The 25,311-nt window shown below is 47.4% G+C and overlaps 1 protein-coding gene across 11 annotated transcripts in view; it reads left to right on the top strand.

Annotated features, from left to right (window-relative positions):
* PRMT8 (protein arginine methyltransferase 8) overlaps positions 1 to 25,311 on the top strand; it is a 91,430-nt gene that overhangs the window by 55,270 nt on the left and 10,849 nt on the right. For 8 of the 11 annotated variants that reach the window (XR_016022631.1, XR_016022634.1, XR_016022638.1 and 5 more), the window contains 4 exons: positions 13,282 to 13,424; positions 14,003 to 14,133; positions 20,471 to 20,589; positions 21,202 to 21,317. Coding sequence is in view for 4 of the 11 variants with exons in the window: in XM_088801383.1 (XP_088657509.1) it covers positions 13,282 to 13,424; positions 14,003 to 14,133; positions 20,471 to 20,589; positions 21,202 to 21,317 (509 nt within the window). In the remaining 7 variants the exon portion in view is untranslated. The remainder of the gene's footprint in view (positions 1 to 13,281; positions 13,425 to 14,002; positions 14,134 to 20,470; positions 20,590 to 21,201; positions 21,318 to 25,311) is intronic. The other 3 variants (XR_016022633.1, XM_019756931.3, XM_074325248.2) reach the window with 1 other exon arrangement.

The raw sequence follows: 25,311 nt of genomic DNA, 5'->3' as shown, positions 1-25,311 counted from the left end.
AATGGGAAGAAAGACAGGCGCGAGGACTAACTTTTTCTTGCCTTGAGTACTGGGTGGATGGTGGGAGAAGAGATAGAGCACTTACGGGAAGAAGGCAGGGAGAAAGAAGTCAAGAGTCCTCACTTCCACACGTAGGGTTTGAGACACCCGTTGGACATCCAGGTAGACATGTTGAGTAAGACTTGGCTATATGAGTCTAGAGTTCCAGGGAGAGTGAGAGCATGGAATAAACACCTGGGGGGTGTTCAGCCTACAGATGTTATTTAAAGCCACAGGATGAGGCCACTTAGGGATCAAGCATACCTACCCAGAGGAAAGAAAAGGGCCACAGATAGGGCTGTAGGGCATTTGAACATTTGGAGGTCAAACTAAGGTGAAGGGGCCAGCAGAGAGGCAGAGAATTTACATTCAGGAGAGACCTACCATACAGACAAAGGAAGGAGGAAGTGGTCTGCTCTAGGGCATGCTAAGTGACCAAGCAAGATGAGAACAGAGGGTTAGCCATTGAATTCGGCCATATGGAGGTTACTAGCATTCTTGTTTTTAAAAAAGATTTTATTGGGGAAGGGGAACAGGACTGTATTGGGGAACAGTGTATACTTCCAGGACTTTTTTCCAAGTCAAGTTGTTGTCCTTTCAATTTTAGTTGTGGAGGGTGCAGCTCAGCTTCAAGTTGTTATCCTTTCAGTCTTAGTTGTGGAGGGCGCAGCTCAGCTCCAGATTACTAGCGTTCTTAACAAGAACAGACTAAGTGTCGGGGTGGGGCCCGAAGCCCAGTTAGAGCAGGTTAGGGAGAGACTGTGAAGCGAGGACTATGCAGGAAGTCATCTTGCTGTAATGAGGAACAGAAAAATGGAACAGTAGCTATAGGGCGGCATGGCGTCAAGGAAGTGAGATATGTTTTTAAGGATAGGAAATATAAAAACAAGCATGTACGGTTCGATGGTCCACTAGAGAGCAAGAGCAAAATTGCAGATACAGGAAAAAGTAAATTCAGGAGCCAGGACCTTGAGAAAGAAAGAGGGCCCAGGGTGCAAAGCGCAGGGGGCAGATTGGCCTCTTTCTTGGAGTGGGGACAGTTTAACCACAGTAACAGAGGGAAGGCGGGGAGTGTGGGTTCAGATGGAGGTGGGCTGGTGGTGGAAAGCTCCTGCTTTGTTGCTGCCATTTTTTCAGTGAAGAATGAGACAGCCATTGATGGGAAACACAGGGTGGTGAGGGGTATGCTTTGGAGAGAGATGAGAAGGAACAGAATGTTTTTTTAGAGGGAGGTGGGAGGGAAACGCTGGGCTAGTGAGGATGGCTGGAGGGTGGGCAGCACCTGTTAGAGATGTGTGGACACAGATATGCAGTGAACGCCGTTCTCCCTGTGTCTGATTTTTCTCTTCCCGTGCTCAGCAGCTTGGGTATGAGTGGGGGGGAGGGCCGCCTGGGCCAGGCTTTGCTGGGAGGACACGACAGAGGGAGGGGGAGACTGAGTTATGACAGTAATGGACTATGGACTCTAAGCTCGGTGAGGAAGTGAGGAAGTGAAGGGCTGGAGGTGATGAGTGATGCTGAAAGAGGCTCGGGGTGAATGGGGAGCAACATCCTTGGGGGCCATGAGCAGAGCCAAGATCCACAGGCCTCTTTCCAGCCCGATTAGGGGAAATGTCGCTCAGATACCTCCAACCTCTGGCTTGGCATTCAGCCTCTCCTGGTTCACTCAGGGGGGCCAAGATCTCTTCTGTACTTGACCTGGGCAGAAGGGACAGAGAGGAGACCTCTCTACTTGCCTACTAAAGATGAAAAAAGAAAACGGCCAATTCGTCCTCTACAAGGGTGACACAGCCTGGCATCCATGTATTTTCAACCGGTTTCCCTTTCCCCAACTGCGAAACAGGGGCAAGTGGTTTTCCCATTTAACAGCTGTGCAAACTGAGGATCGTTGACGTGGGGTGGAGCTTTGGTTTGGGCTCTTGTTGGTGCACTCGCTCCTAGGCTGTGTTTATGTTGATGTGGAAGGTCAGTGAGTACCTGCCAACCCCCAAAATGAAAATTCAAATCCTTAGAGGGGAGGGGAGGTGCAAATAGATGCAGAGTCAGATTTCCGCTCAGGGTAGTTGAATCTCAGCCTTGAGACCTGAGGTGACTTGAAAGAACATTTAGACCATCCCCTTGCCTCTGCACAGGTTTCACTTGCACAGCAATTCCTGCCCTTGAAGGGTCTGCCCATCCCCTCACTCTTCATCTATCTCTATTGCTCTGGCTCCTGAGGTCCAGAATGCAGCCTCCCAGACTCACCTCCCTCCTAGCTTGCAGAGGGCTATGGCCCCAACCACTGGTAGCAGAGCATGGGATGGGCCCGGAGGGAGGAGGCTGACAGCCGCTGAGAGATCCCTGACCTTCGGCAGCAGGGCAGTTTGGCTCTGAAAGCTTGCCAGGAACAACAATTGCACAGCTTCTAGTTGCCCCTTCTGGTTCACACCTCGTGGCCTCCCCTCCCTTCTCCTGCTCCAGACCCCTATAACTTTATAAATTGCCCTTCCCTTCCCTTTTTCTCTTCTTTCTTTTAACCTTCGAAACGTTCCAATTTACAAAAACAGGTGCAGATCCAGCTGGGTTTTTCCTTTTCTTTGAGCCATTTGAGAGTAAGTTGTTGACAAGATGCCCATTTTCTCTGAATACATTAATGTACATTTCCTACAAACAAGGGCGTTTTCCTACATAGCCACAGCTCAGCCATAAATCAGGAGGTTAACATGAATCCATTTTCATTGTCTGGTGCTCACATCCTTGTCGTGTTGGGCCAGTTGTTGCCATCGCATCCTTCACAGCAAAAAGTTTCAGTTCCAGATCACACGCTGCATTGAGTCGTCATGTGTCTAGTTTCTTTCAAGCTGGCGCAGGCTTTCCTCAACTTTCGTGGTCTTTGACACGTGAAGATCACAGGCCAGTGTCCTGTGGCCGTCCCTCAGTTTGGGTTGTGTGACTCTTCATTTGGGTTTAGGTGACGCATTGTGCAAGAACAGCAGAGACACACATGGTATTCTCACTCTCGGGGGTGTGGGGGGTGGCGGTGGCTTTGATTTGTCCCGTTCCAGGTGCCATTGACTCCGACCACATGGTTCAGGCGACGTAGGCCAGGCTTCTCCACGGTAACGCTGCTCTTTCCCCCTTTGGAATTAGTAAGATTTTCTGGGTGCGGTACTTTGAAACCATGTAAATATTTTATTCCTCATCATTAATTTCCCATTTTATTCAATAGGTTGTGTCTATTATTATCCATACTTACTTTTATACTCAGATTGTCCCTGATTTGGTTACTGGATGCGTCTTCAAGCTGGTTTCTAAGTCCTTATCGCATGCCTCCTGCACTTTTTGTGAGCGTTCTCATTTTCTGGCACAGATGTTTCAGGCTCATCTTGTAGTTTCCACGCCTCTGTTCTAGAATCAGCCATTTTTCTAACAAGTCTTCATTCCATTCAGTGGACAATGGCGTTGAGAAATGAGGATGGGGTTACGTGTGCTCATGGATTGTAGGTGCTGGTGCTCCCAGGCTGTCTCAGCGGGAAGGACTAGAGACCGTGTGTGTGCGTGTGTGCACGCGCACGTGTGTGTTTGTGTACATACACACTTATCCAACATGTATTTCTACATCTGTCTATACCTATTGTCAAGTTCATGTGACACGTCCACTTCTAAACCAGCACCACAGTGTTTTTACTGGAGCCTTTATGTCCCTTTCCATGCGTGACTCCTTTCTTTGTGAAAAATCTGGCTCCTATTATTCTGAATATGTTTACGTATTGGATCAATCCCTTTGTGTGTAAACAATTGCCCATTGTCAGCACCTCCTGCCCCTTGCAGATGCTTCTGTCACCCAGTGCTGGGCTCCATCGCCCTGTTCCAGGCAGCCTCTCCCCACCCTGCTCAGGCACCGGTTGGCTGAGCCAGGCTGCCCTCCTGCGCAGATGCCCCCGGAGCCCCCAACATCCCCCTCCCACACCTGGGTGCCCTGCTCACCCCGCTCTGGCTCTGCTGCGCTCTGCTGGGCTGCCCTCACCCACTCAGGCTTCAACACACCACGCTGCACTGTGGTGGTACCCATCCCCCACCCTCCCTGGGCAGCACGGATGGCGTTCGCTCAGCCCCACCTGATGGCTTTAGGATGGAATTATTCCATGCTCTGTACGTTGATGGCTCCTACTTGATTCTGATACTGAGGCGAAGGCCCAAGAAGGACAAAGACTGTCCCCAAGTGAATACCCACCCCCACCCCTTCCTGGTACCTGTTCCTGCTCCTCACACTATAGGAAGGAGGAGGGAACCACGGGCCCTGGGGCCTTTATAAGGCAGAGTGCCTTTATCTCTTCCTCCCCGTGGGCAGCAGCGGTGGGTGCAGCGGGTGGGACCACCCAGGGCCCTGTCTGCTGTCCAGCTCACCAGCCTCGGCATGTGTGCTAGAAAGAGGACAGCTTGGCTGTGTGAAGGCTTCCATGGCAATGCTTTTGAAACGAGGCTTCAGCCAGCATTTGTGTGGGTCTCAGGAGTGTAGGTGTACAGACATAAATAACAACACAGGACATAAAATACCTGCCACCCAGAATCAATCAATCTCTCTGCTTCTCCACCTCCACACCGCTCCTCGGATGGATTATTCACATGTAGACACGCAGCTCCAGAAAGCCAGCTGCCGCGGACGAGCAACCTTCACACGGCTGCTTCCACGCGCCTGGCCCCCACACATGCTCACAGCCTCCTTTGACTTCGGCACCGACAACTATTATTTCCTCTCTCCCTGCCGAGGAAACCAGTGGGCTGCCGAGATGCTTGCAAATGTAGATTCATTTGTGAGTTGACATGGGAGCTCAAGGAGTGATACAATTTTTATACTTCTAGAAACAAAAAAAGTATAATCTTTTTACTTCTCAGAAAACTAAAGAGAAAACGTGTATTCCTCCTTTCTCTTCTTCGACGGGTAGGCGTCCTCAGGCGTATATGTGATGGATGGAAGAGGCCTGAGCGTAGCACGACAGCAGTGACATAGGGAAGGCTTTGCCAAGTCACCTCACCTTTCTGAGCACTGCTTGCTCCCCGTAGAGGGGCTATGTGGATGCACAGCTGGCAGGATTGTTGGGAGCTTAGAGATAATGTATGTTAAGTGCCTACTATGGGGTCTCATGTGTAGTAGGAGCTTTAACAAGATGAACTACAGGTCCTTTCAAGCTTAATGACTTTGCAAGCTTTGCTCCTTCTTTGCTACACACTCCAAGCCTTTTATAGATGGTGCTGGAATTCTCTGCTCCTGCAGCATTCCTCTGTGCTCGGCAGTCATCCAGTCCTGAGATGATTCCTCTGACAGGGATGTCACCACCAGCCATCTGAGAGCTGTGATTGTTAGAAAGCACCGCCTTCCGCTGAGGTAGATTCTGCCTCCCCGAGACCTGCCCAGCGCTCTATACCTTTCCCCACTGACAGTGAGCAGACTCTTTCACATCTCCTCCCACATCCCCAGGCTACAGCCCCCGCCCCCAGTTGCTTCACCCTGTGTGTTGGTTTGAGTCCCCTTTTTTCTGGCCATGTCTCAGAGCCTCTCTCACCCCTAGAGAGTCACACTGAGAAATAAACACAGCTGGGCAACAGGAGGGGCCCAGGTGCTGTACTTGTAACAGTGCAGCTCCAGTTTCCATAGCAGTTGTGGGAAGGCCATGTCATACTGGTACTGAGCCGGAATCAACCACAATTGCCTGCGTGACTGCCAAGCTGTCATTCCCAACCTGCATCTGCTCAGCGGATGTTTTGAACACAGACTGAGTCACACTTTTTATTCATATTAAGCTTCATGTTGTTAGATTTGGTCCTTCCTGACGAAGAGAACATCGCTCTCCTGGGGTTGTTGTTCTCTACGTGGTGTTACCTGCAGTATGTGATAGGTGCCCTGGAGCGAGTGCAAAGCTTTCAGGCTGGTCCACATTCAGCCTTAATCAGCACGTTGGGCCCAGGCAGCCAGCTGTGAATCCACACAATAATTTGTCACCTTCTCCATGAGGAGGCGGGGGCCTTGTCAAACTCACTTTCTGTGTCTCAGTTTCCTCATCTGTGAAATGGGAATTATAGTGGCACATACCGCATAGGGTCACTGTGAGGATGACAAAGTCATTGTGTGGAAAACCATGGGGTATTGGAGCAGGCTCTACAGGCTCCTGAGAGCTGACTGTTTAATTTTCGGTAGATTTGTGGAATGGACGAAGTCACTTTGGTGGCTTGAAATTGGTCACAGTGGGAGTATTTACACCACATAAATCACCAAATGCGAAAACGGGGCTTCTTTCCTGGAGAGCAAGTTCTTAAGTACCCATTAGCGCACCTAAAATACAACAGTAACTGGTGGGCGGTATGCAGCCAATAAATGTTAACTATTGTTATTATTATTTCATTTATAAACTTGACTAATAACGCTGTCAAAAGAAGAAATGAGATGAGTCAGCTGTAATTGTTTTTAATGAACCTGGACTGGTAGGTAACTCCCGCGGTGGTTACTTCCTTCCCTGGCTGCTCATTAGGCAGCCCGTTAACCATCTTAGGACTGGGTTTCATGCACTCGTCTATCACGCATTATTGTGCCACTCTCCTGGCCCTGTGCCAGGCGCTGGCGAGGCCCTGGTGAATGGGACACACGAGATCCTTGCTGTCATGAAGCCTACAGTCTCACAGAGAAGACGCACAGCAAAGCACACGAACAAACAGCGTCCAAGAAGAGTTAAAATTGTGAAAGCACTTAGAAAGAAGCATGAGACGAATGAGGCGTTTTCTTTCGACTGGGTGGTGGCAGCGGCCTGCCTGGCGCCAGGCGCTGGTTCTGTCCTCCCAATCCTGCTGAGAGTGACATCATGGAGGGAGTCAAAATTGTCCATGGTGGACATCTTTACACCACAGACATCAGCAAACGCTACAAATCAGGGCTCTTTTCCTCTCCCAGAGCCTGTTTTTAAACTGGAATAGCACAGCCTGGAAGGAGGACTGTTCTCTGCCAAGAGCGCATTGAAGCGGAGACCTGAGAGATGAGGAGAGGCCAGCGTGCTAAGGGGGAAAGCATGTTTACACAGAAGGACTGCGGGTGCAATTCCTGGGGTGGGAGACACTTGCTGCCTGTTCCATGTAGAACTAGTGAGTGAGAGTGGAACCTGGCATGATTTTCTGAATCCTTGAGCCTGTGGGAAGCTTTGTCACCTTCTATATCCCCACTGATTTCAACCACTCTTGTCTAGTATTGCTCCTTTCTGAATCCCCGTCCTCCAGGACAAGCCCACAAAAGCATCTGCCTGCAGCCGATGTTTTGGGGATCGACCCCAGCTCCACTATACTGGGGGTTCCAAATGGTTGGTGATAACTTGGGGTAGGGACGGGTCCTGGTAGGCTTCTGATTACCCAAGTGTTAGTCCAGCCAGTGGCTAGGGGAGGAGACATGTCAGGCATGGTCTCTGGCCAGGAAGGGCTCTGGCCAAAGCTGAGAGCTCCAGCTAAACAGACCGGGCCCTCACCCTTAAGGGAGCCAGAGCAGGCGAGGACATGAAGTTAGGAAGACATGCACTGGGGACAAGGCAGAAGCTCAAGTCCTACGTTCTTGGGTGGATGGAGCACTTGGGAAGACAGAGGGGAACTATATTTAAGTTTCTATTAATACTATATTGAGTGTACATGCGAGCTCTGACAATTAAGTTTGCGAGCTTGTTGCAACGATGTTGCTAACCTTTTTTGATATCAGAGGGATTATTGATTATGAATTTGTACCAACTGGACAAACAGTTAACCAAGTTTACTATTTGAAAGTGCTAAAAACGTTGTATGAAAAAGTTAAATGACCTGAACTTTTTGCCAACAATTCATGGCTCTTGCATCACGACAATTCACCAGCTCACATGGCACTGTCTGTGAGGGAGTTTTTAGCCAGTAAACAAATACCTGTATTGGAACACCCTCCCTACTCACCTGATCTGGCCCCCAATGACTTCTTTCTTTACCAGAAGATAAAGGAAATATTGAAGGGAAGGTATTTGATGACATTCAGGACATCAAGGGTAATATGATGGCCGCTTTGATGGCCATTCCAGAAAAAGAGTTCCAAATTTGCTTTGAAGGGTGGACTAGGCAGTGGAGTGGGTGTATAGCTTCCCAAGGGGAGTACTTCAAAGGTGACCGTAGTGATATTCAGCAATGAGGGATGTAGCATTTCTTCTAGAAGGCATTCGCGAATGTAATTGTCCGGCCTTAATTGTCTGGCACCCAGACACTCCCATTTTGGGGTCTGTTTGCTGCAGGATATATTCCAAGTGCCACCAGACACTGAGGGTAAAGCTGTTGCTGTTCTCTTTCTCCCATCACCACTGGCTCAAGAATGGGGCTGGGTCTACCTTGTAAAAGAGGTTTATCCGTGTATCTGGACCCTGGAGAAGACCAGGGTGGGAAGCTGAGGCGGGTGGGAAGCTGAGGCGGGCTGATCGCACGGAGGTTGCTGGGCTCTGCGATGAGGATAGTTCCGCCCACCTCTCCTCACCCTCCCAACCAACCAGACCAGTGTCCAGGGCAAGGGCGGTTATCTTTGGCCTCCTCTGATTTCCTCCCTGCCACTGTCCCAAGCACTTGCTCAGTGTCCACAACAATCCCACGAGGTAGGTGAGTCAGGTATTCTGACCATTTGCCGATGAAGGAACAGAATCTCAGGGAGGTTGGTGAACTATACACAACAGGCCCACGTTTTGGCTCCATCTTTTGCTTCTCTAAACTCCAGTTCTTTCATTAGGCAAATGGAATAATCAAAGCAACCACACAGGTTCCTGTGAGGATTATTAAGATAATATGTGTGAAATCACTCTGCAAGCTGCTATTCGAACTCTACTAATTTTTTACCATCATAATCAGGACTAGTTTAAAGATCTTTTGTCTCTGAACCCAACACTCTTTTTTTTTAAATTGTTCATCCATCCTTCCATTCATTCATTAACAATCTTTGAATGTGTGTGAAGAGTCAAGTGCTCTGCTAGATCCTGGAAACAGGAAGCTAAGATAGACATGTAAGAGGAAGAGACCATAGGCTGGAGGCGAGTCAGGCCTCAGAAGGTGTGTGGCAGGCAGCATGGCCATCGCCAAAATATGTGTGTGAGCAGCGTGGCCGGGGAGCAGAGGGCAGCGAGTGTCTGTGGGAGGGGCGGGGGTGTCATCGCGGAGGCTCTGCTGTCTCACAACATGCTCCCTGCCCTCGCACTTGATGCCCCTCGATGCCCACTCTTCTGTGGGACAGGATCTTCTCTGGGAAACAGTGAGGAGCTACAAGGGGGAGACCACTACCTTGGACCCCCGTGGGATCTGCTGACTCCGATGGATACATTGCAGCCCCAAAGGAGATCAGGCTGGCCTGATTTGTTAAACAAACAAACAAACTGTAGAACAAATGACTATGAATCAGAATGACCAAATTTATATAATAACCACTCAAGCCAAAAAGGAAAAAAAAAATCTGGATGTAATTTGCAAACTTGAAGTTACAGGGGAAAAAAAAAAAATCTCCTAATTTAGAGTTCATTGCTTCCTGTTGTGCATTTAGTTATGATTAATCATTCTAAAATTTACGAGCCAGGGTCCTGTCACAGCTAGTTGAACAAATTTTCCATCATCCTTATGGAATAAAATCGCAGCTCTGGAGAGTGACCTCAGTACAACCTTGAGTTGACACAGTGATGTGGAGTCCAGATTGGGAGTGGGGCTCTGCAGCCCATAGCTGCTCAGAACCTTAAGATGAGCAGCTAGGAGCCCTTTGAAAGGCTCTGCATGGAGCAGGGACGCCTGTAGCTACGCATGTCCACACAGTTCTTTGAGCCAACCCAGTGCCATACAGGGTGAGGGAATGCAGGGAATGCACACACTGGCCAACAACCCTTAACTAATTGCCATAAACCATGCCACAAGAGGCAGCATTTTGTAGACTGGGAAATTGAATCTCTTAGTTTAAGTAATTGTCGGTAGTGGCTGCAGAAAACAGGAAGAATACCTCTGGTGACTTGGCTGGGCAATTGTATTTGGGTCCATAGAAACAACATGGGTTCTTTTCTATTTAAATCAGACTTGAGGAATTGGTGCAAGCAAAGTACAGTCTAACTGGACGTTGCAGACACTGTTTCTTGATTGATGCCAGTTATTCCCACCAGTCATACCTTATACAAGCCCAATATGTATCTGAAAAACCAAAGCATTTTGCTGCTGCAAAGGATCTTAGGGATTTTCAGATCCAACTTCCCTCCTCTTTTTTCCAATGAGGAAGCTGAGGCCCCAGAGGACAGAAACTATTTCATCAAGGTTAGTTGTTAGGCGGAACAAGAGCATAAATTGTCTGCCTCCAGGACCCCAGGCATAAGGTTGTGCAGGTTGGGCACTGCACAAAAGCAACTGGGGAAGGTCATGAATGGGGTGTGAAATCCAGTCCTCTACTAAACTGAAGGGAGGTGTGTGGGGACAGAGCCCCAGAAAGTAGTTTACAGGCTCTCGGCCTCACGTGGAGGAGTGCCGGCTCGGGTAGTAGATGGCCGTCAGCTGTGGCTGATTGGCCGTCAGCTGTAGCCAGTTAGCCAATTAGCCACTAATATAACTGCTGTGGCTACGGAGGAGAGTGGAGGAGAGTGAAAGAGAGTCGTCGGTGGGTTGCAGACAAAACGGACAGCAGGTCGCACGTCCAGTGAACCCAGCCTCCAGTGAGACCGTAGTGGTATGACTCCCCTACCTATGGCTCCGTGGGTGTTCCTTTTTGGCCTCACCATATCCTGCGTTATGTGGGGAGCGGGACCAGAGACCCTGCAGGCCTCCCTGCATGACAAGGTGTGTCTTTTTCCTATCACAAAGGGACCATCTACTTACCAAGCCAAGTGGGGACCACATCTGCTCTGAGAAATGTTTGGATGCAGAAAGGTGATGTTAAGTGAACACAGGTCCCGACTGTTGAACATTTTATAGGGTTAACCGATTCCTTCTGTCTTTTTGAAACAGAGTGATTTTTGCTATTCTGTAACCTACTATATCTCTGTATCTATCTAGCTCTTATCTATCTATCTGTCTATCTATCTATCTGTCTATCTGTCTATCTGTCTATCTGCTGCTGGACCCATATTGATCAGGATACAGCAGCAAATGGGCAAGAGGGCTGGTGCAGAGAACAGGGCCTGCATTCCCTCATTCTGGGGGAGGCACCCAAGGAATGTCCCATACATGCCTGCCTGTATGTTCTTGTCCATTTCTGCTTCTTGTCGTCCTACTGGAGTCCAGTCCATGGGATTGTCATGGTGAACCTTGTGCCAGGCACCCAGGGTGAAGGCCAGTGGCACCAGAGGCAAAGAAGACAGCTTCCTGGGCCTCAGGGAGGTCGTAATCTAATGCCTCCACTCATTCATTCAGGAGCGATCTTTGTGTGTTTGTGCCCATAGACATGTGCAGACATGAGGGCAGAGACTTCAAGAAATAAATGTGCACAGAGAAAAGAAAGGGAGGCCATTGAAATACTTTAAAAATGTTTACAAAAATAAGACAAACCAGGCTTTGCATGCAAATGATTAAGCAGGTGGATCAGGCATATTTGTCAGTTCTTTTTCAGAATAAGGAATATAAATTAGGCACTCTATTTGCATTTTTAAAAATTCTTTACTTTGTCCCCCTATGAGTTCTCTTGGTGCATCCTTGGGCCCTGCTCTGGATTGAGTTCCTGCCCTTGGGCCTCAGAGCCCCCAGACAACCCGAGCTTTCACAGCTACCCACCCACCTCCTTCAAACCTTTGGAGAAGACCAGCTCTACTACTCTCACTTCTTAGGGGTGGCGCTCACGAGCAGTAAGCAGGAGGCCACAGGCACTCAGGTCTCCGTCCAGAGTGACTTGGGCCCATGTGCAAAGTGTCTGGCTCTTTATAGAGGAGGCCTTATCTGATTAAGCCTTAATTAACTACCAGATATTGGAGAGCATAACATCATTAGCGGCAGCTAATGGGCACGACTCCACCTGCATTATCCACTTTGAAGGCAAGAACGAAAGCCAGCGACCCGTATGCCCTTTGCCATCTAGGAGCCTCTGAACCAAATTAATGTTCATGAAACTCAGATTCAGAACAGGCTTTTTTTTTTAACTCCTGAGTACAGACCATTGTTCAATTTTTCCAGCAAAGCTCAAGCATTGTGTGATTTTTCAGAAAATGCTGCAGAAAGAGGGTTTCAGAGGATGAAGATGTGTAATCTTTCAGAGGAAATGTCCAGATGGAGCCAGCCAACCAATACATCACCCAGTAGCATCTAAGAGAGCTTTTACTCTGATCTTTACAACACGAACATAAAAAGAGACTCCAAAATTAGGTGTCAAATGATCAAAAACCCAACTAAGAAATTTCTCCAGCCACAGAAGGACGGAAGGTCTTGAAAGTGACTCATGAGCCAAGGTCACTTAGAGCAGGGCTTTGTCCTGGCCCTATCCCCTTCACCTGTATGTGGACTGGTCAACAGGGGGACAATGTCAGGTGATGTCTACCTTCTGCTGAGCTCTGGCTATGAGCCTGAACTTCACATGTGTTATTTCATTTCATCAGTATAACCACCTGCTAAGTAGATGTCACTTTCCAAGGTTGTTCTCTGGGGAATTGGAGTTTGGTTTGATCAAGTAACTTGTGGAAATCCATAAAGCTAGTAATGAGAAGATCCAGCACTTAAACCCAGGTTTCTCTGACTGCAGAGCTCTTGTCAAAACACCAAGATGCTTCCGTCATGAACACCCTGGGGGATGAGCCCTGGCTGTGAACAGATGCAAGAGCAATAGAGGAGTCAAGTCACCGCTGCCTTCTTTGGGTTTCAATTATCATGAGAGCCTAAAACGGGTTGGGGCCATGAAAAGAGTGTTGGAGTAATGGGATATTAGACCTTGGCTCTATTTCCACGGCCACCATTTAAGCTCTCTAAGCCTTAGTTTCCTTAGTTGTAAACAAGAATAATAATAAAGTCTTTCCTTCATAGAGTTGTTGGGGGGATTACATGATATGGCACATGTTGTGGGCTTAGCACAGTCCAGCACATAGTAACTGCTCAATAAATTTAAGGGAAACATGCAAGTAGCTTTTAATTCTCTTAGTGGGAACTAGCATGGTGAAGGTTGAGGTATGTCCCATCCTAAAAACAGAATCAGAACAGGGCTAAAACCTGTAGATCTGGCCCTGATGTGGGTGCTCATGGTTCCCAGCTAGGATCCCAGCAAAGTGTGGTCTTGGGGTTCTTATTTTACAGTCATCACCATATTTAAGGGTAAAGTGGAAGAGGTGGAGCTGCCTGTGGAGAAGGTAGACATCATCATCAGCGAGTGGATGGGCTACTGTCTCTTCTATGAGTCAATGCTCAATACGGTCATCTTTGCCAGGGACAAATGGCTGGTAAGTGTCCTGCATGCTGTCCCTTCGCCGGTCTGCTGGCTGTCTTGCTGCTCTACCCCGGCCTACAGCCTAGGAAATATATGAGGACTTGGGCTAGAAGGTCACCTCTTCCAGGCCCCCCCTCTTTAAGCAGATCTGCTTCAGGGGACAGAATGATCATCCCAAGGTCCAACGTTTCTAACTGTCACCACCTTCGCCTGTAGATCTAACTTTGGCTTCTTTCACTATAATTGACACCCATTCTGTGTTGCCAAGACAAACATCTGATCTGGTCAACAAGTCCTTAGGATTGCATGGCTACGAGACAGCCAAGCATGCTTCTGACCTTGGCTTCTTCAGGCTGAGAGGTCGTACCATCTTCTACTGTTCCTCACTAGATTTACCTTCCCCCCAACTCCATTTGCTCTATTGATTCCACCCGGGTCCCTCAAATTGTCCTTGCTCCAAACTAAAAAGTGAGCTTTGCCGTCTGAACCCTCACCCTGGCCAAGGTGACAGTCTGCTGAATGAGAAATGCTGGCAAGGGGATGCCTGTCTGGTGACTCTATGTGCAGTTCAAACTGTGATGTCTTTGTCAGGTGACTAGATTACAAGACCCATTTCCCCACAATTCATCAACAGAAACCTGGAGGGCTTATGTTTCCAGACCGGGCAGCTTTGTACGTGGTAGCGATCGAAGACAGGCAGTACAAGGACTTCAAAATCCACTGTAAGTCGCCTCTTCACTCTCTGCTGGGTTTTTTCTGTTTGTTGTTTTGTTTTTGTTTTTGTTTTTATTTTTGTTTTTGCACATTTACAGTGGCAGGCACTTCAATGGGCCTGAGATGAGCAGCCGGTCTCATGAACACGCTGTTATGTGTGTGGAATCACCTCTGACCCTTTCTGGATTCTTCTGTCTGTAAATGTTTTCCTCTAGTCCCAAGGGCAGGAGGTCTACAAAGAGAAAATAAGCAATATGGCTGGTAGAAGATGAATCTCCTGGAGTGAGAGAATGAATGCAATATGAATGAAAAATTAGTTGAAGCAGTAGAAGCTGAACTTTTGCAAAGAACAGCAGACCAGGTGGCTGGAAGTCAGCAGGTCCAGTTACCCTAAAACCCCATCACAGGGGTCAGAAATGGCAGGTCTCTAGCCAGGACAATCATTCTGACTCTTGCCTTTGTACCACTCAGACTTACCAAAATGATACTGATTCTTCTCTACATTAAGTAAAATAGGTTTTCTTCTCTGAGGTTCTTTTGGGGAATGAATGGTAGTGGGGGTTGGGGTGGGGAAAGATGGAGACTCTGCGTACGCTCTCACATCCAAATCTGTATTCATAACGCTTTATCAGCTAAAAATTTGTTCTCTTAAAAAAAAAAAAAGCTCCCCCCCAACACCCCACCCCCCCAAAAAAAAATCTCTTCATTGTTTTATCTGGTCCAAAAATGGCTGCTTTGTTCTATTTCATTTAAAAGGTAACATTTCTCAGTGACACAGGCCTGGTCTTCCACGAGATTATAGCAAACATTTCTAACCTTTTGTAAGGTTAGAAATGGCCACATCTCCCAACCAGAACTAAACATGACAAAGGAACAAAAAACCCCTCACACACGTAACACACACACAAATCACCCCAAAGCAGGAGACAGAAACACCAGAAGTCTGTGGACTCAGCAGATCCGGGGGCCGTGCTCCTTCAGGCATCACGCCCTCTTTGGGAAGATGACAGTGGAGGGGTCACAGACTGAGCAGATTAGGAAATGTCTCTTGCCCTGAGAGGCTGAGACTCAATGGTTCGGCAAATTGATTCACACAATTGCTGTCTAATAGTTGTTCATGCCACTGATGAGATCTCAGCTAGACTGTGCTACGGAATGTGTGTGTTTGTGTGTGTTCACACCCTTCCGGAAATATAACATCAAAGGATAATGGTCAGAGCCAGGTTCAGAGAAGACAGAAATGGGATAGTTATTTGAGGCTCTGTGCCCTCTTCCTCGGGCCAATCTGGCGTCATTTCTAACATTTGATGAGGGTTGAGGTGGAGGGGGGCCTAGGTTAGATGATCACGTGTTGAAGTCTGCCAGCCCGGGGTTCAAATCCTACCTGGGTCACTATAAGCAAATTACCTAACATCTTTGAGACTCAGGTAGAAGGAATGTCGCCAACCCCATAGACCTGTTGTGAGGATTAAGTGAGATTGTCTATATCGAGGGCTGCAACAATTCCTGGTGCTACATCGCACCAGCATGGTCTCGTCTCAGAACGTGTCACTAAACCCCTTTCTGTTCATGGCTCTGGCAAGTCCAGTGGATCTGAATCTAGGACAGATGTGCTCCCAAGGTAGATTGCAGAAACAACTCAACAGTGAACAGTGATCAAATGTATGCACAAATAGAATACATTTTGCCCTAAAACTGCATTGTAATGCTGCTTTTGAAGTTTTTGGCGTGCAACTGTACTGAAGAGTGTTTTGTTTTGTTTGACTTTTTTTAATCAAATAGTGTTTTGAGGAGAACTTTCAGGCTCATTCTTCATTCTTATGGGCACTTAATTATTGATTGAGCTCCCACCCTGGGCACAGCTCGTTAAGGAACTTCCTCATGGTTTAAAAGGAAACACACCTTACCTTCCTCCCTTACCTGGGTTACATTCAAGAACCTCTGGCATGGGCACCTTGTAATGAGCCAGCTGGGGCCAGAAGGGGACTGCGGGGGCCCTGCTGCTCAGGTGCTAGCCCAGGACTGGAGATCATGTGATTTAGTCCTGCACTGTTCACTGCAATTTTCATAGCTTCTGGGAAAGAAAATAAAAACTGAAAGTCAGCTCCATTTTTCTTGTGGAATGTTTGCTCTGGGGTATCTGTTAAAAACAAGAACAACAAAAACAAACAAACAAACAAACCACCAAACAAACACACAAAAAAACTGAGCCCTCCAAGAGGTCCTGCCTCTTGAACAAAAATTAAGGGCACATTTAAAATGTATTTCAAATGCTGTTAAATTTTCTATTCAAATGTTTTTTAAATGATCTGGTTTTGGTTTTAGTAAAGGATGCAAGCCCATTTACAATATGTTTCAAATAAATGAAGATTTTGGTTACTCTGAGTTTTAAATCAAAGTGAAGCATAAAGGTTGCTGGTTGCTAAGGGAACAATTGTAAGCAAATTTCAGTTGGCTCAAGAACCAGCTAAAAGAGAATAATCTTGAAGTGGGGCAGGAGAGTGAGACATGCCCAGTCCCTTTCGGAAAATAAATGATCCGGGAAGCAGCTTTCTATCCTCTCTTCTCCTCTCCCCATCTTTCCTCTCTTCTCTTTTCCTCTCCTCCCTTCCCCATCCTTCTCCTTCTCTCCTCTCCCCTCCCCTCCTCTCCTCTCCTTTCTCAACCACATACAACATGGGAACACAAGAATAAGTGAAATACAGACCCTGCCCTCCATTTGCTCCCCAACTACTAGAGAACATAGAAAGCGAGATAAATGACAGGCATGTACTAAGCTCACAATACATATTTTGTTGAGTGAATGAATGAGTAAACAAATGAATGAATAAAAGTAAACCAGCAGAAAAATGTGCAAGGTGTAATGTTTAACACTGAGAGAAAAGAGGTCAGTTTTTAAAATTTCTACTATGGAAGAGATTTATCTCAAAATTGGAAGGGAACTTCGTGAGTATGCTGTTTGATTTCTTACCCAATGCATGAATCCACAAACTGCTGAGTCCGAGGGATGGACATCAGCTTCCTGGCTTGTGGGAAGATGAAAAGGCAGGTTTCTGTCAGGCCAGTGGTGCCGGTCGCTGGAGGGTTGAAAGACAGGACTTCCTGGAGGGCTCATTTGCTGTCCATAGGTTTCTCCTCCACCTCCACCCCCAACATCCAGAGTTCTAGTCTCTGGCTCTGACCTATTTTACACAAGGACTTGACTTTGTTCCTCAGAGCCTGTACTATATAACTCTATTGTAAACACCTTTCCTTTTCTCTAGAGGAGAATCTATAAGTGGCACCTGGTGGCACCTGCTCTGTTCTTCTCTGAGGCAGTCCTATTGGCTCTAGCAATTGCTACAACCAGGGTGGGAAGGGAGGATGTAGCTACAGCTCTTGCCACTGAAATGTAAAATTTGTCTTCCATTACTTCATATTTCTTTTTCTCCAGCTGCTGTGAGATTTTTTTCTTTATTTTGATATTTATTAGTTTGACTCTAGTGTGTCTGTGTGTATTTTTCTTTGTTTCTATTCTACTTGAGGATCTATGGGATTCTTGGATTTATGGGCTGATGATTTCATTGGTGTAGGAAATTTTTCAGCCATTATTTCTAGAAATATGTATTTTTTCTGCCTGATTCTCTTTCTCTTCTCCAGGGGCTCCAATTATACATATGTCAGTTGTCGTTTGATTTTGTCTCATTGATCTTGGGTGCTGTATGGTTTTACCCATTTTTCTCTTTATATTTAAGTTTGGATAATTTTTATTGACCCATTTTCAAGTTTCATTATTTTCTCTGATGGGTGTATCCATTCTGCTAATACGCTCACTGAAAAAATTCTTTGTCTCTGATGTTGTGATTTTCATTTCTAGCATTCCATTGGCTCTCTTTGGTAGTTTTCATCTCACCAATGAAAATTTGTGTCTTTCATGATTTTTTTCATTAGACACTTTAACATATTTAATATAAGTACTTTAAAGTCTCTGTTGGATAATTCCAACATCTGAGCTATCTCTGAGTCTGATTCTATTGACTATTTTTTCTTTTGGTGATGGGTCATAATTTTTCTTTTTATGTGTCTTGTAATTTTTTCTTAATACTGAAAATTGTCAGTAAAAGAATAGTAGAGATAGATGAACAATATTTGTGTCCGGAAAAGAACATGTCTTTTCCTCTGCCAGACTGTTAAATTTGGGATTTGAGTCAATCTAGTCTGGGCTTGGGTTTTTGCTTTAGTTACATTCATTGTACCATAGTGCAGTTCTTTTAAAGAGTTTGTTTTAATCCATAAACCAATCCTCACAGATCTTTCTGATGTTATTTTTTTTAATTACCGGAAAATTAATAACAATGTTTCCTGGAAGCCAGTGGCCCTGACTCCACACTCCCTCATTCAATAGATAAGACAGAATTGCGACAAAAAATTAATCTGCTTGATTTGTGTTGTCTCCCATCCCTGCTCCACTTATGTTAACGGAGCTAATGGGAAATGAACAGTCAGCAGAAAGGAGAGGAAAAAATCTAATGTCCTGGATGAGCTGTCTCCTGAATAACTGAAGGTAGGGTAGTCTAGCTGGAGAGACAGAACATGAACTAACCCCTGGAAGGGTAACTAAAATATCCGGCACTGTGAAGCAGTACAGATATTAAATATTTGGGAATGAAAAAAGCATTATTTGTGGGCCTGTATAGTGCCAGATGCTGTGCTACGTACGGGTGCTGAGGATACAGGAGCGGTCCCATGGGTGGGAGTAGTTGGAAAGGGTTTCACAAAGGCCGTGAGATTTTAAGCTCCCCATCTAAGAACTGAAAGGAACTTTAAAGGTAATCTAACACAAACGTTTCCACACTCTGGTTGGAATTGCCTATAGGGATTTGTAAAATTCCAGCTTCTTGGGTCCCAAGTCTGGAGATTCTGATTTGGTAGATCTGGTTTGGGCCCAGCCATATGTACTTTAAAAAGTGTCCCAGATGATTCTGGAACACAGAACTACTAAACCAAACTTCTCACTTTACAAACAAGCCCAAAGAAGGGGACTGATCTGCCTGCCCATGGTCGCACAGCTCAAATGGTGCTAAAGCCAAACCTTACACCACACGGTAACAAGCATTATGTATCAATGCTTTCTATGAGTATGTGCCAGGCACTGTCTTATGCACTTTACAGATATTATCACATTTAATCCTCATAACAACCATATACAATATCTGTAATTATCATCATCTCTATTTTAAAGAAGAAGAAAGCAACTTTTTGAGAGGTTAAGTTCTTGCAAAGGTTACACAACAAACAAATGGCAGAGCCCAGGTTTGAACTCCGAAGTCCAGGCCTTTAACTTTTACACACACAGGCTCTCTAAGGCATTTGCCCAACACTTGCACTGAACCTTAACTTATGGCATGGCAGAGAGAGAGAGAGAGAGAGAGAGAGAGAGAGAGAGAGAGAGAGAGAGAGAGAAGGAGCATGGCTGCAGGTCTTGTGAGGAAGGATTTAAAGGAAAGCCTGTGTGCCTTAGTGTGTGTGTGTTTTATCTGGAGAAAAGATAGGTCACTATTTCCAGACTCTAGAAGGGGGTCTTCTCTGAAGCATATTCTGTTGCCAACCGAGCAGCTTCTTTCTCCAAATGGAAGTTTGAACTGGGAATTTGGCACCAGCCTTGGGTGATTTAATGGGATATGACTGGCATCTTATCCTCAAGCCAGAATTTTACAAGTGCTCACCCTCTGGGAGATGATTATTTTCTCTGGCTCTTCAACCTGAGGAAGGTCTTTGTGTGCCTTAGAAAAGAGTGTGAGTCAAGGGAACATAGCTTTCTTGCCTCCTCACAATCCCCCTCACCCAAACATACGGGGACATGGTTCCCTAAGGTACCATTTGTTTGATGAACATTTTAAAAGAAATTTAATCCTGTAAGGTTTCAGAGAAAAGCATCTCTACTTCAATGCGTTTCTCAGCCTGTCTGAGCAAACAGACAAATTAGATTCAGCTGCCTAGTAACTAAAGCCTCTGCTTAGACCACCCCCTGCACTGTGCAGAGAGGAAATTGTGTTCGTGCTGCCACACTGAGCCAGTGCAGCTGAAGGGTTAGGGGACAAACTGGGTTTGAGCACTAGCTCCACTATTTCTCTGACGTGTGACACTGGGCCAGACATGGCATGTGAGCTCCTCCCAGCCCCAGTTTTCTCATTTGTCGTATAGAAATCTCCTCATGGGGTTACTGGGTAGCTGAAACAAAGAGTCTGGCCTGGGCTAGGTGCTCAGTTATGTCAATGATTAGCGTCATTTAAGGGTAGTCTTGGGCCATCAGACTTGCATTCATTTACTTACCAGTCCTGCACCCTAAATCTTTCTCCCACTCAGAGCATCTCATGAGCAGCCCCAAGGGGCCAATGAGCACCGCCGGGATGGTTTGTGCCCCACCTGGGTGATATTTCTTATGGGATGGCTCCTTAGTGAGTGCATCATGGCATGTGTGAAAGGTAAGGATTCTCATGGACACCCCCCTCATTTTGTAGTTGAGAAAATTGAGGTCCACAGAGATTAGGGAATTTGCACAAGAGCCTGGCCCATAAGAGGTGGTGCTGGAATTCAGACTGTAACCTATTACGTTTTAAAAGCCCATGTTTCTCTGCTGCATTAAAGGTTCGGTGGATGGGTCTGGGAGAAGGGAGAGAGATGGGCCTTCTGTGTGTGCAGAATGGCTTGAGGAAAGACATTGACATAGAAAGGTGGATGGCAGATGAAAGTTCATAGGAGACCCTGCTAGCTCAGAGAGAGAGACAGAAAAGCAGGTAACTTGGGTTCTAGTCTTGGCCCTGTCGCATTCTAGCTGTGTGACCTTAGAGAACTTTCTCAGCCTCTCTGATCTTTCGTTTTCCTAACCAGAAAGAGGGACCTGTACAAATGAGATAGAGTGAATGAGCATTTGGCACATTGCAAAGCTCTGTACCCAGATGAGCAATTCTTCTCCTATTCTGAGGAACACGGGCTGCCCCTCACCCTTTTGGGGATGCTGTGTTCTAATACTAAAGAGGGTCGGAGATTTCTGCCGGTCCTGCTTCTGGCCCTCATGTCTCACTCTCTTCCCTCAGGGTGGGAGAATGTCTACGGCTTTGACATGAGCTGCATCCGGGACGTTGCCATGAAGGAGCCCCTGGTGGACATCGTGGACCCAAAGCAAGTGGTGACCAATGCCTGTTTAATAAAGGTCTGCAGACTCATCCTGCTTGGGCCTGGGCATGCTGGGAACCCAGCTGTGCCACCCTGGGAAGTTATGGGCTTGGAGTAATGCATCGCCAGCTCCTGCACAGCCTCAGCCTAGTGAGGCAAAGCCACCTTGCCCAGAGCCTCTGGCGTCCCAAGGTGACCAGTCAGAAGCAGGCGCTGTCACTGAGCAGAGCCATGGAGACAACTACTGGACTCCACGGTGGCACAGCTGAGGGGAGGGAGTCAGTGCACGTCCCTTAGTGGTGCTGGGGCAGTGTGGGGGAGTGGGGTATCAGAGGAGAGAACACCCTGGAGGCAGGAAGGTCTGTTACTATTTGGAGAAGCTACTCCATTCCGAGGTGAATGACTCTCTTATGAAAGAAATCCAATACCTCAATATGCTGCGTAATCCTCATTGTACGCCCCCCCTCCCCGCCCCAGTCCTAGCCACAGGGGACCGGTCAGACAGAGATACACCCCCTTCCCGAGTATTCTTGCTTGTATAGGCTCTAACGCCTTTTCTTCCAAGGCTTTCTCCAGTGCAGATGCAGAACACCTGTCAGCATCCTCTGCCCACCAATCCTTAGTGCATTCTTGTTCTGAAATAGTCAAACAAGCCAAATGTGATAGAGTAAAACTCAAAGCTCCCCTTGACCTTCCTTCCCTTTCAGCTGCACACTCCTCCCAGGGGAACCACTGTTCACATACTGGATCGATCTTTGCAGTCCTTTTTCTAAGTCTTTGCATTTATATGTTAATACATTATGTCAAACCATATAAACTACTGATCTGAGATAGTTTTTCAAAATATAGAAAGATTATCAGTATCATATGGTTCAAGCTGATTTTTTTAATTAAAAAATCTGTGTTTGTGAGGTAAGTTGGCAGCCAACCCAGCCCTCATGTTGCTTACACATACGTGCCTGTTCGGGTCCTACACATACCACTTCTTTCCTGGAAGGGTTGGGGTGGAGGGCGGCAGCTCTGTGCTGCAGTTCTGCCCCTCCCCCTGTCCCTCCCTGGACCCCCTGAGAAGGCTGAGGACGGCCTGTTTGCTTCTGCAACCAGGAGGCCCTCCATCACCTCTCTCACTAATGCACTAAACAACTCTTGCCGAGCCTGTTGGGAAAACACTTGCCCTTCTTCACACACTTAATTGCTGTTTTCATGCTATTAACGTTGTATAGTGTGACACTTTATTATAATTAAGACTCCGTTTTAACCAGACTTCTGCTCTGAGACATGCATTTGTAGCATTATTTAGTGGCGGGGATAGCAGCAGCCCAGGGCTTTTCTGAGTAATTAATGCCTGCGGAGCCCTCCACTTCATGGGGGTCGCCCGAGGCAGAGTCAGGGGGTCTTCCAGGGATCTCAGAGATGCTGTTGCTGCTGCCAAAAGTAAGAAAGCTTCCAACAAAGGGGCCTGGGCTCTGAGGGGGGTCAGGATAACTGAGTTTGACTCTGTAACTTCGGGTTGCGAAGAGGGTGGAACTGTGCGTAGAGAGCCTGTATTGCGCCTGTATCGCAGCTGACCCCACCCTCACAGATGGCCTGGTCCCCACTCCAAACACCAACAGCCTTCATTGTCACCATTTTAATGTACAGCGTCATTACTTCTGTCTTGAAGGCTTTTGTTCCTTCGGCGGCCCTGTTAAAATACAAATGTCTGTAGGACCTAGTAAACACTGTCAGCAAACACAGTTAATAGCTGACATTTGGTTGATGGACATCTGAGAGCAAGACCCTATAGAAATAGAAATCCTGATAGAAGGGTAGGCAGTGTGTGTGAGTGTGTGTGTGTGTGTATACTCTGAAAGGTGAAGAGAGGGCAGTCATAGAAGGAGAAAGGAGCCAGGTCGAGATGTGTTACAGAGCCTACTTTCCAGTTCTTCCTGTCTGTGTTCAGGCCAAGGTTTGAATATTTTTAGGTGAGCCATACGGAATCATGGGAGGTTTTGGATCCAGAGAACAGCAGAGTCTAAATGGATCTAAGAGATCAGTTGGTATGAAGGAGGGAGGAAAGTTGTCCAGCAGGAGACCTGCTGAGTGTCAGGTGCCATGTCACACAGAGAGGGTACACAGACCAATACGGTGTGGCCTCCCCTCCCCCGTCCCCCCCTCCCCTGCCAGGGCACCAGTCTAATGGCGGGAGCAAGGGCAGGGTTGGGGACCTGCTGAGATAAGCCCGAGGTCGGGTGGAAAGAACAGGCTAGGCTGGTGGCAGAGGGGACCAAGAGACAAAGATACCCCAGACCTTGGAAAGAGCTTGGAGCTTGGCTAGCTCGCCTGGACTAGGAAGGAGGTGGAAGAGCCAGCGATTGTAGACCCTGTGAGCCTGGTGGACTGTGCTGATGCCATTCATAAAATTACAGTCAACCACAGCTTGTTCTAAGAGTTGTTGAGCTAGAGGGAACGTGTGGGCAACAAGTGGCCAGGAGAGATAATGAACAGCATGAAGGCAGACAGGTCCTGGTCCAAAAAGATTTCCCGAGCTGGCGTAATGGCCGAAATTAAGCGGGTGACATGTAATGGAGGAGCCCTAAACTTGGGTCCTGGGAAGAAAGCAAACAGGATTATGAGAGAGATGCAGTGGAGTAGGAGGCTGGCGGGCCAAAGGCAGGAGCCAGCAGTGTGCTCTTTGAGGTCAGAGGTTATAAGAAGTGTGTCCCAAGCAGACAGGGTGAAGGAGTCAGAAATCATGACTTAATGAGAAACAAATGAAAAGCCAGAGGCAGTTTTTGTTGGAGAAGAAAAGGTTTAGGGGACACATGTGAGCTGGAACTGGCATTTGGCTTGTTCTGTGGGTGGAAGCTACAGAGACTGTGTGGGCTCTCATTCGTTATGTAGAGGGATCTACCAATGGGAAGGGTCGTGAAATGGAACCCGCTTCCGGGTGGGTAGTGAATGCGTCATCCCTAAGGGAGTCAAGCAAGCACCTGATGGCCACTTTCGTGGAATGCTACCCAGGGGGCTCTTATAAAGGGGCACTGGCTTTCTAACCCCATCAAATTCTGCACACCTGACCCAGGACTCACCATTCCATTAGTTCCTGGGCCTCACCCTTGGACTCTAAAAGCACAGCCTAACTTGCATTTAAAGTGACCTTACCCAGGGGCTCCCACATTCCCCTCAACCTGCAACCCCACCTCTTCCCAGCTAACAGGTCAGAACTTCAGCTCTCCCCCAGGATGTCAAGGCTCCTCACCCCAGGCCACCACAGGGCTCTGACCTGCTGGCTCCCTTGACCACACCTCCTCCTCTTCCTGTGGACATGGACTTCTCTCAGGCACTGGGCTGCTTTGCCTCTGCTTTTCCCTTATTTGTCCTAGAAATATGTAGTGATAAGCGCATTTCTGCTATGCCACTTTGTCTCTTCCCTGCTTCCCCCCCCCACCCTCAGACCCTTTTCCTCATTATTACCAACATGTTCCGTCATCCAGGTCTCAGGAGGGCCCCTGGGAACCACTCCAGGCACACAGGTGTCTGACTCTTACATCGTCTTCAGGCCAGGGTCCTTGCTACACACCCTTGGCAATGGGAAGTCTTTCCTTAGCCCTCACTGAACGCTGCCTGGATGCCTGTGGGCTCTTGGGCATTCTGCCCTCTCTCACTGGAGCCAGCAAACAGCAGGTCAGCATCCTTTACATAGAAAAGAAAAGCACATTGCAAACTACCTTTCATTATACTGGCTCCCCATGCAAGATGGATTTACAGCCACTCACTTCCTGACTGAAATTGTGAGAATTATTAGTTCTTTATGTTCTCCATTCTCCAGCCAGAATTGGGAAACTCTCACCTCTTATTTCCCTTCCTTCCTTCCTTCCTTCCTTCCTTCCTTCCTTCCTTCCTTCCTTCCTTCCCTCCCTCCCTCCCTCCCTCCCTCCCTCCCTCCCTCCCTCCCTCCCTCCCTCCCTCCCTCTCTCTCTCTCTCTCTCTCTCTCTCTCTCTCTCTCTCTCTCTCTCTCTCGTCCAGGCTTGTTATAAATGGCCAGCAG

This window comes from Rhinolophus sinicus, chromosome 1 (genome assembly GCF_057876585.1).
Source record: "Rhinolophus sinicus isolate RSI-liver-muscle chromosome 1, RSI-T2T, whole genome shotgun sequence".
NCBI lineage: Eukaryota > Metazoa > Chordata > Mammalia > Chiroptera > Rhinolophidae > Rhinolophus > Rhinolophus sinicus.
Note: the sequence above shows the minus strand (reverse complement) of the source record. Positions and strands in the feature narration are given on the sequence as shown.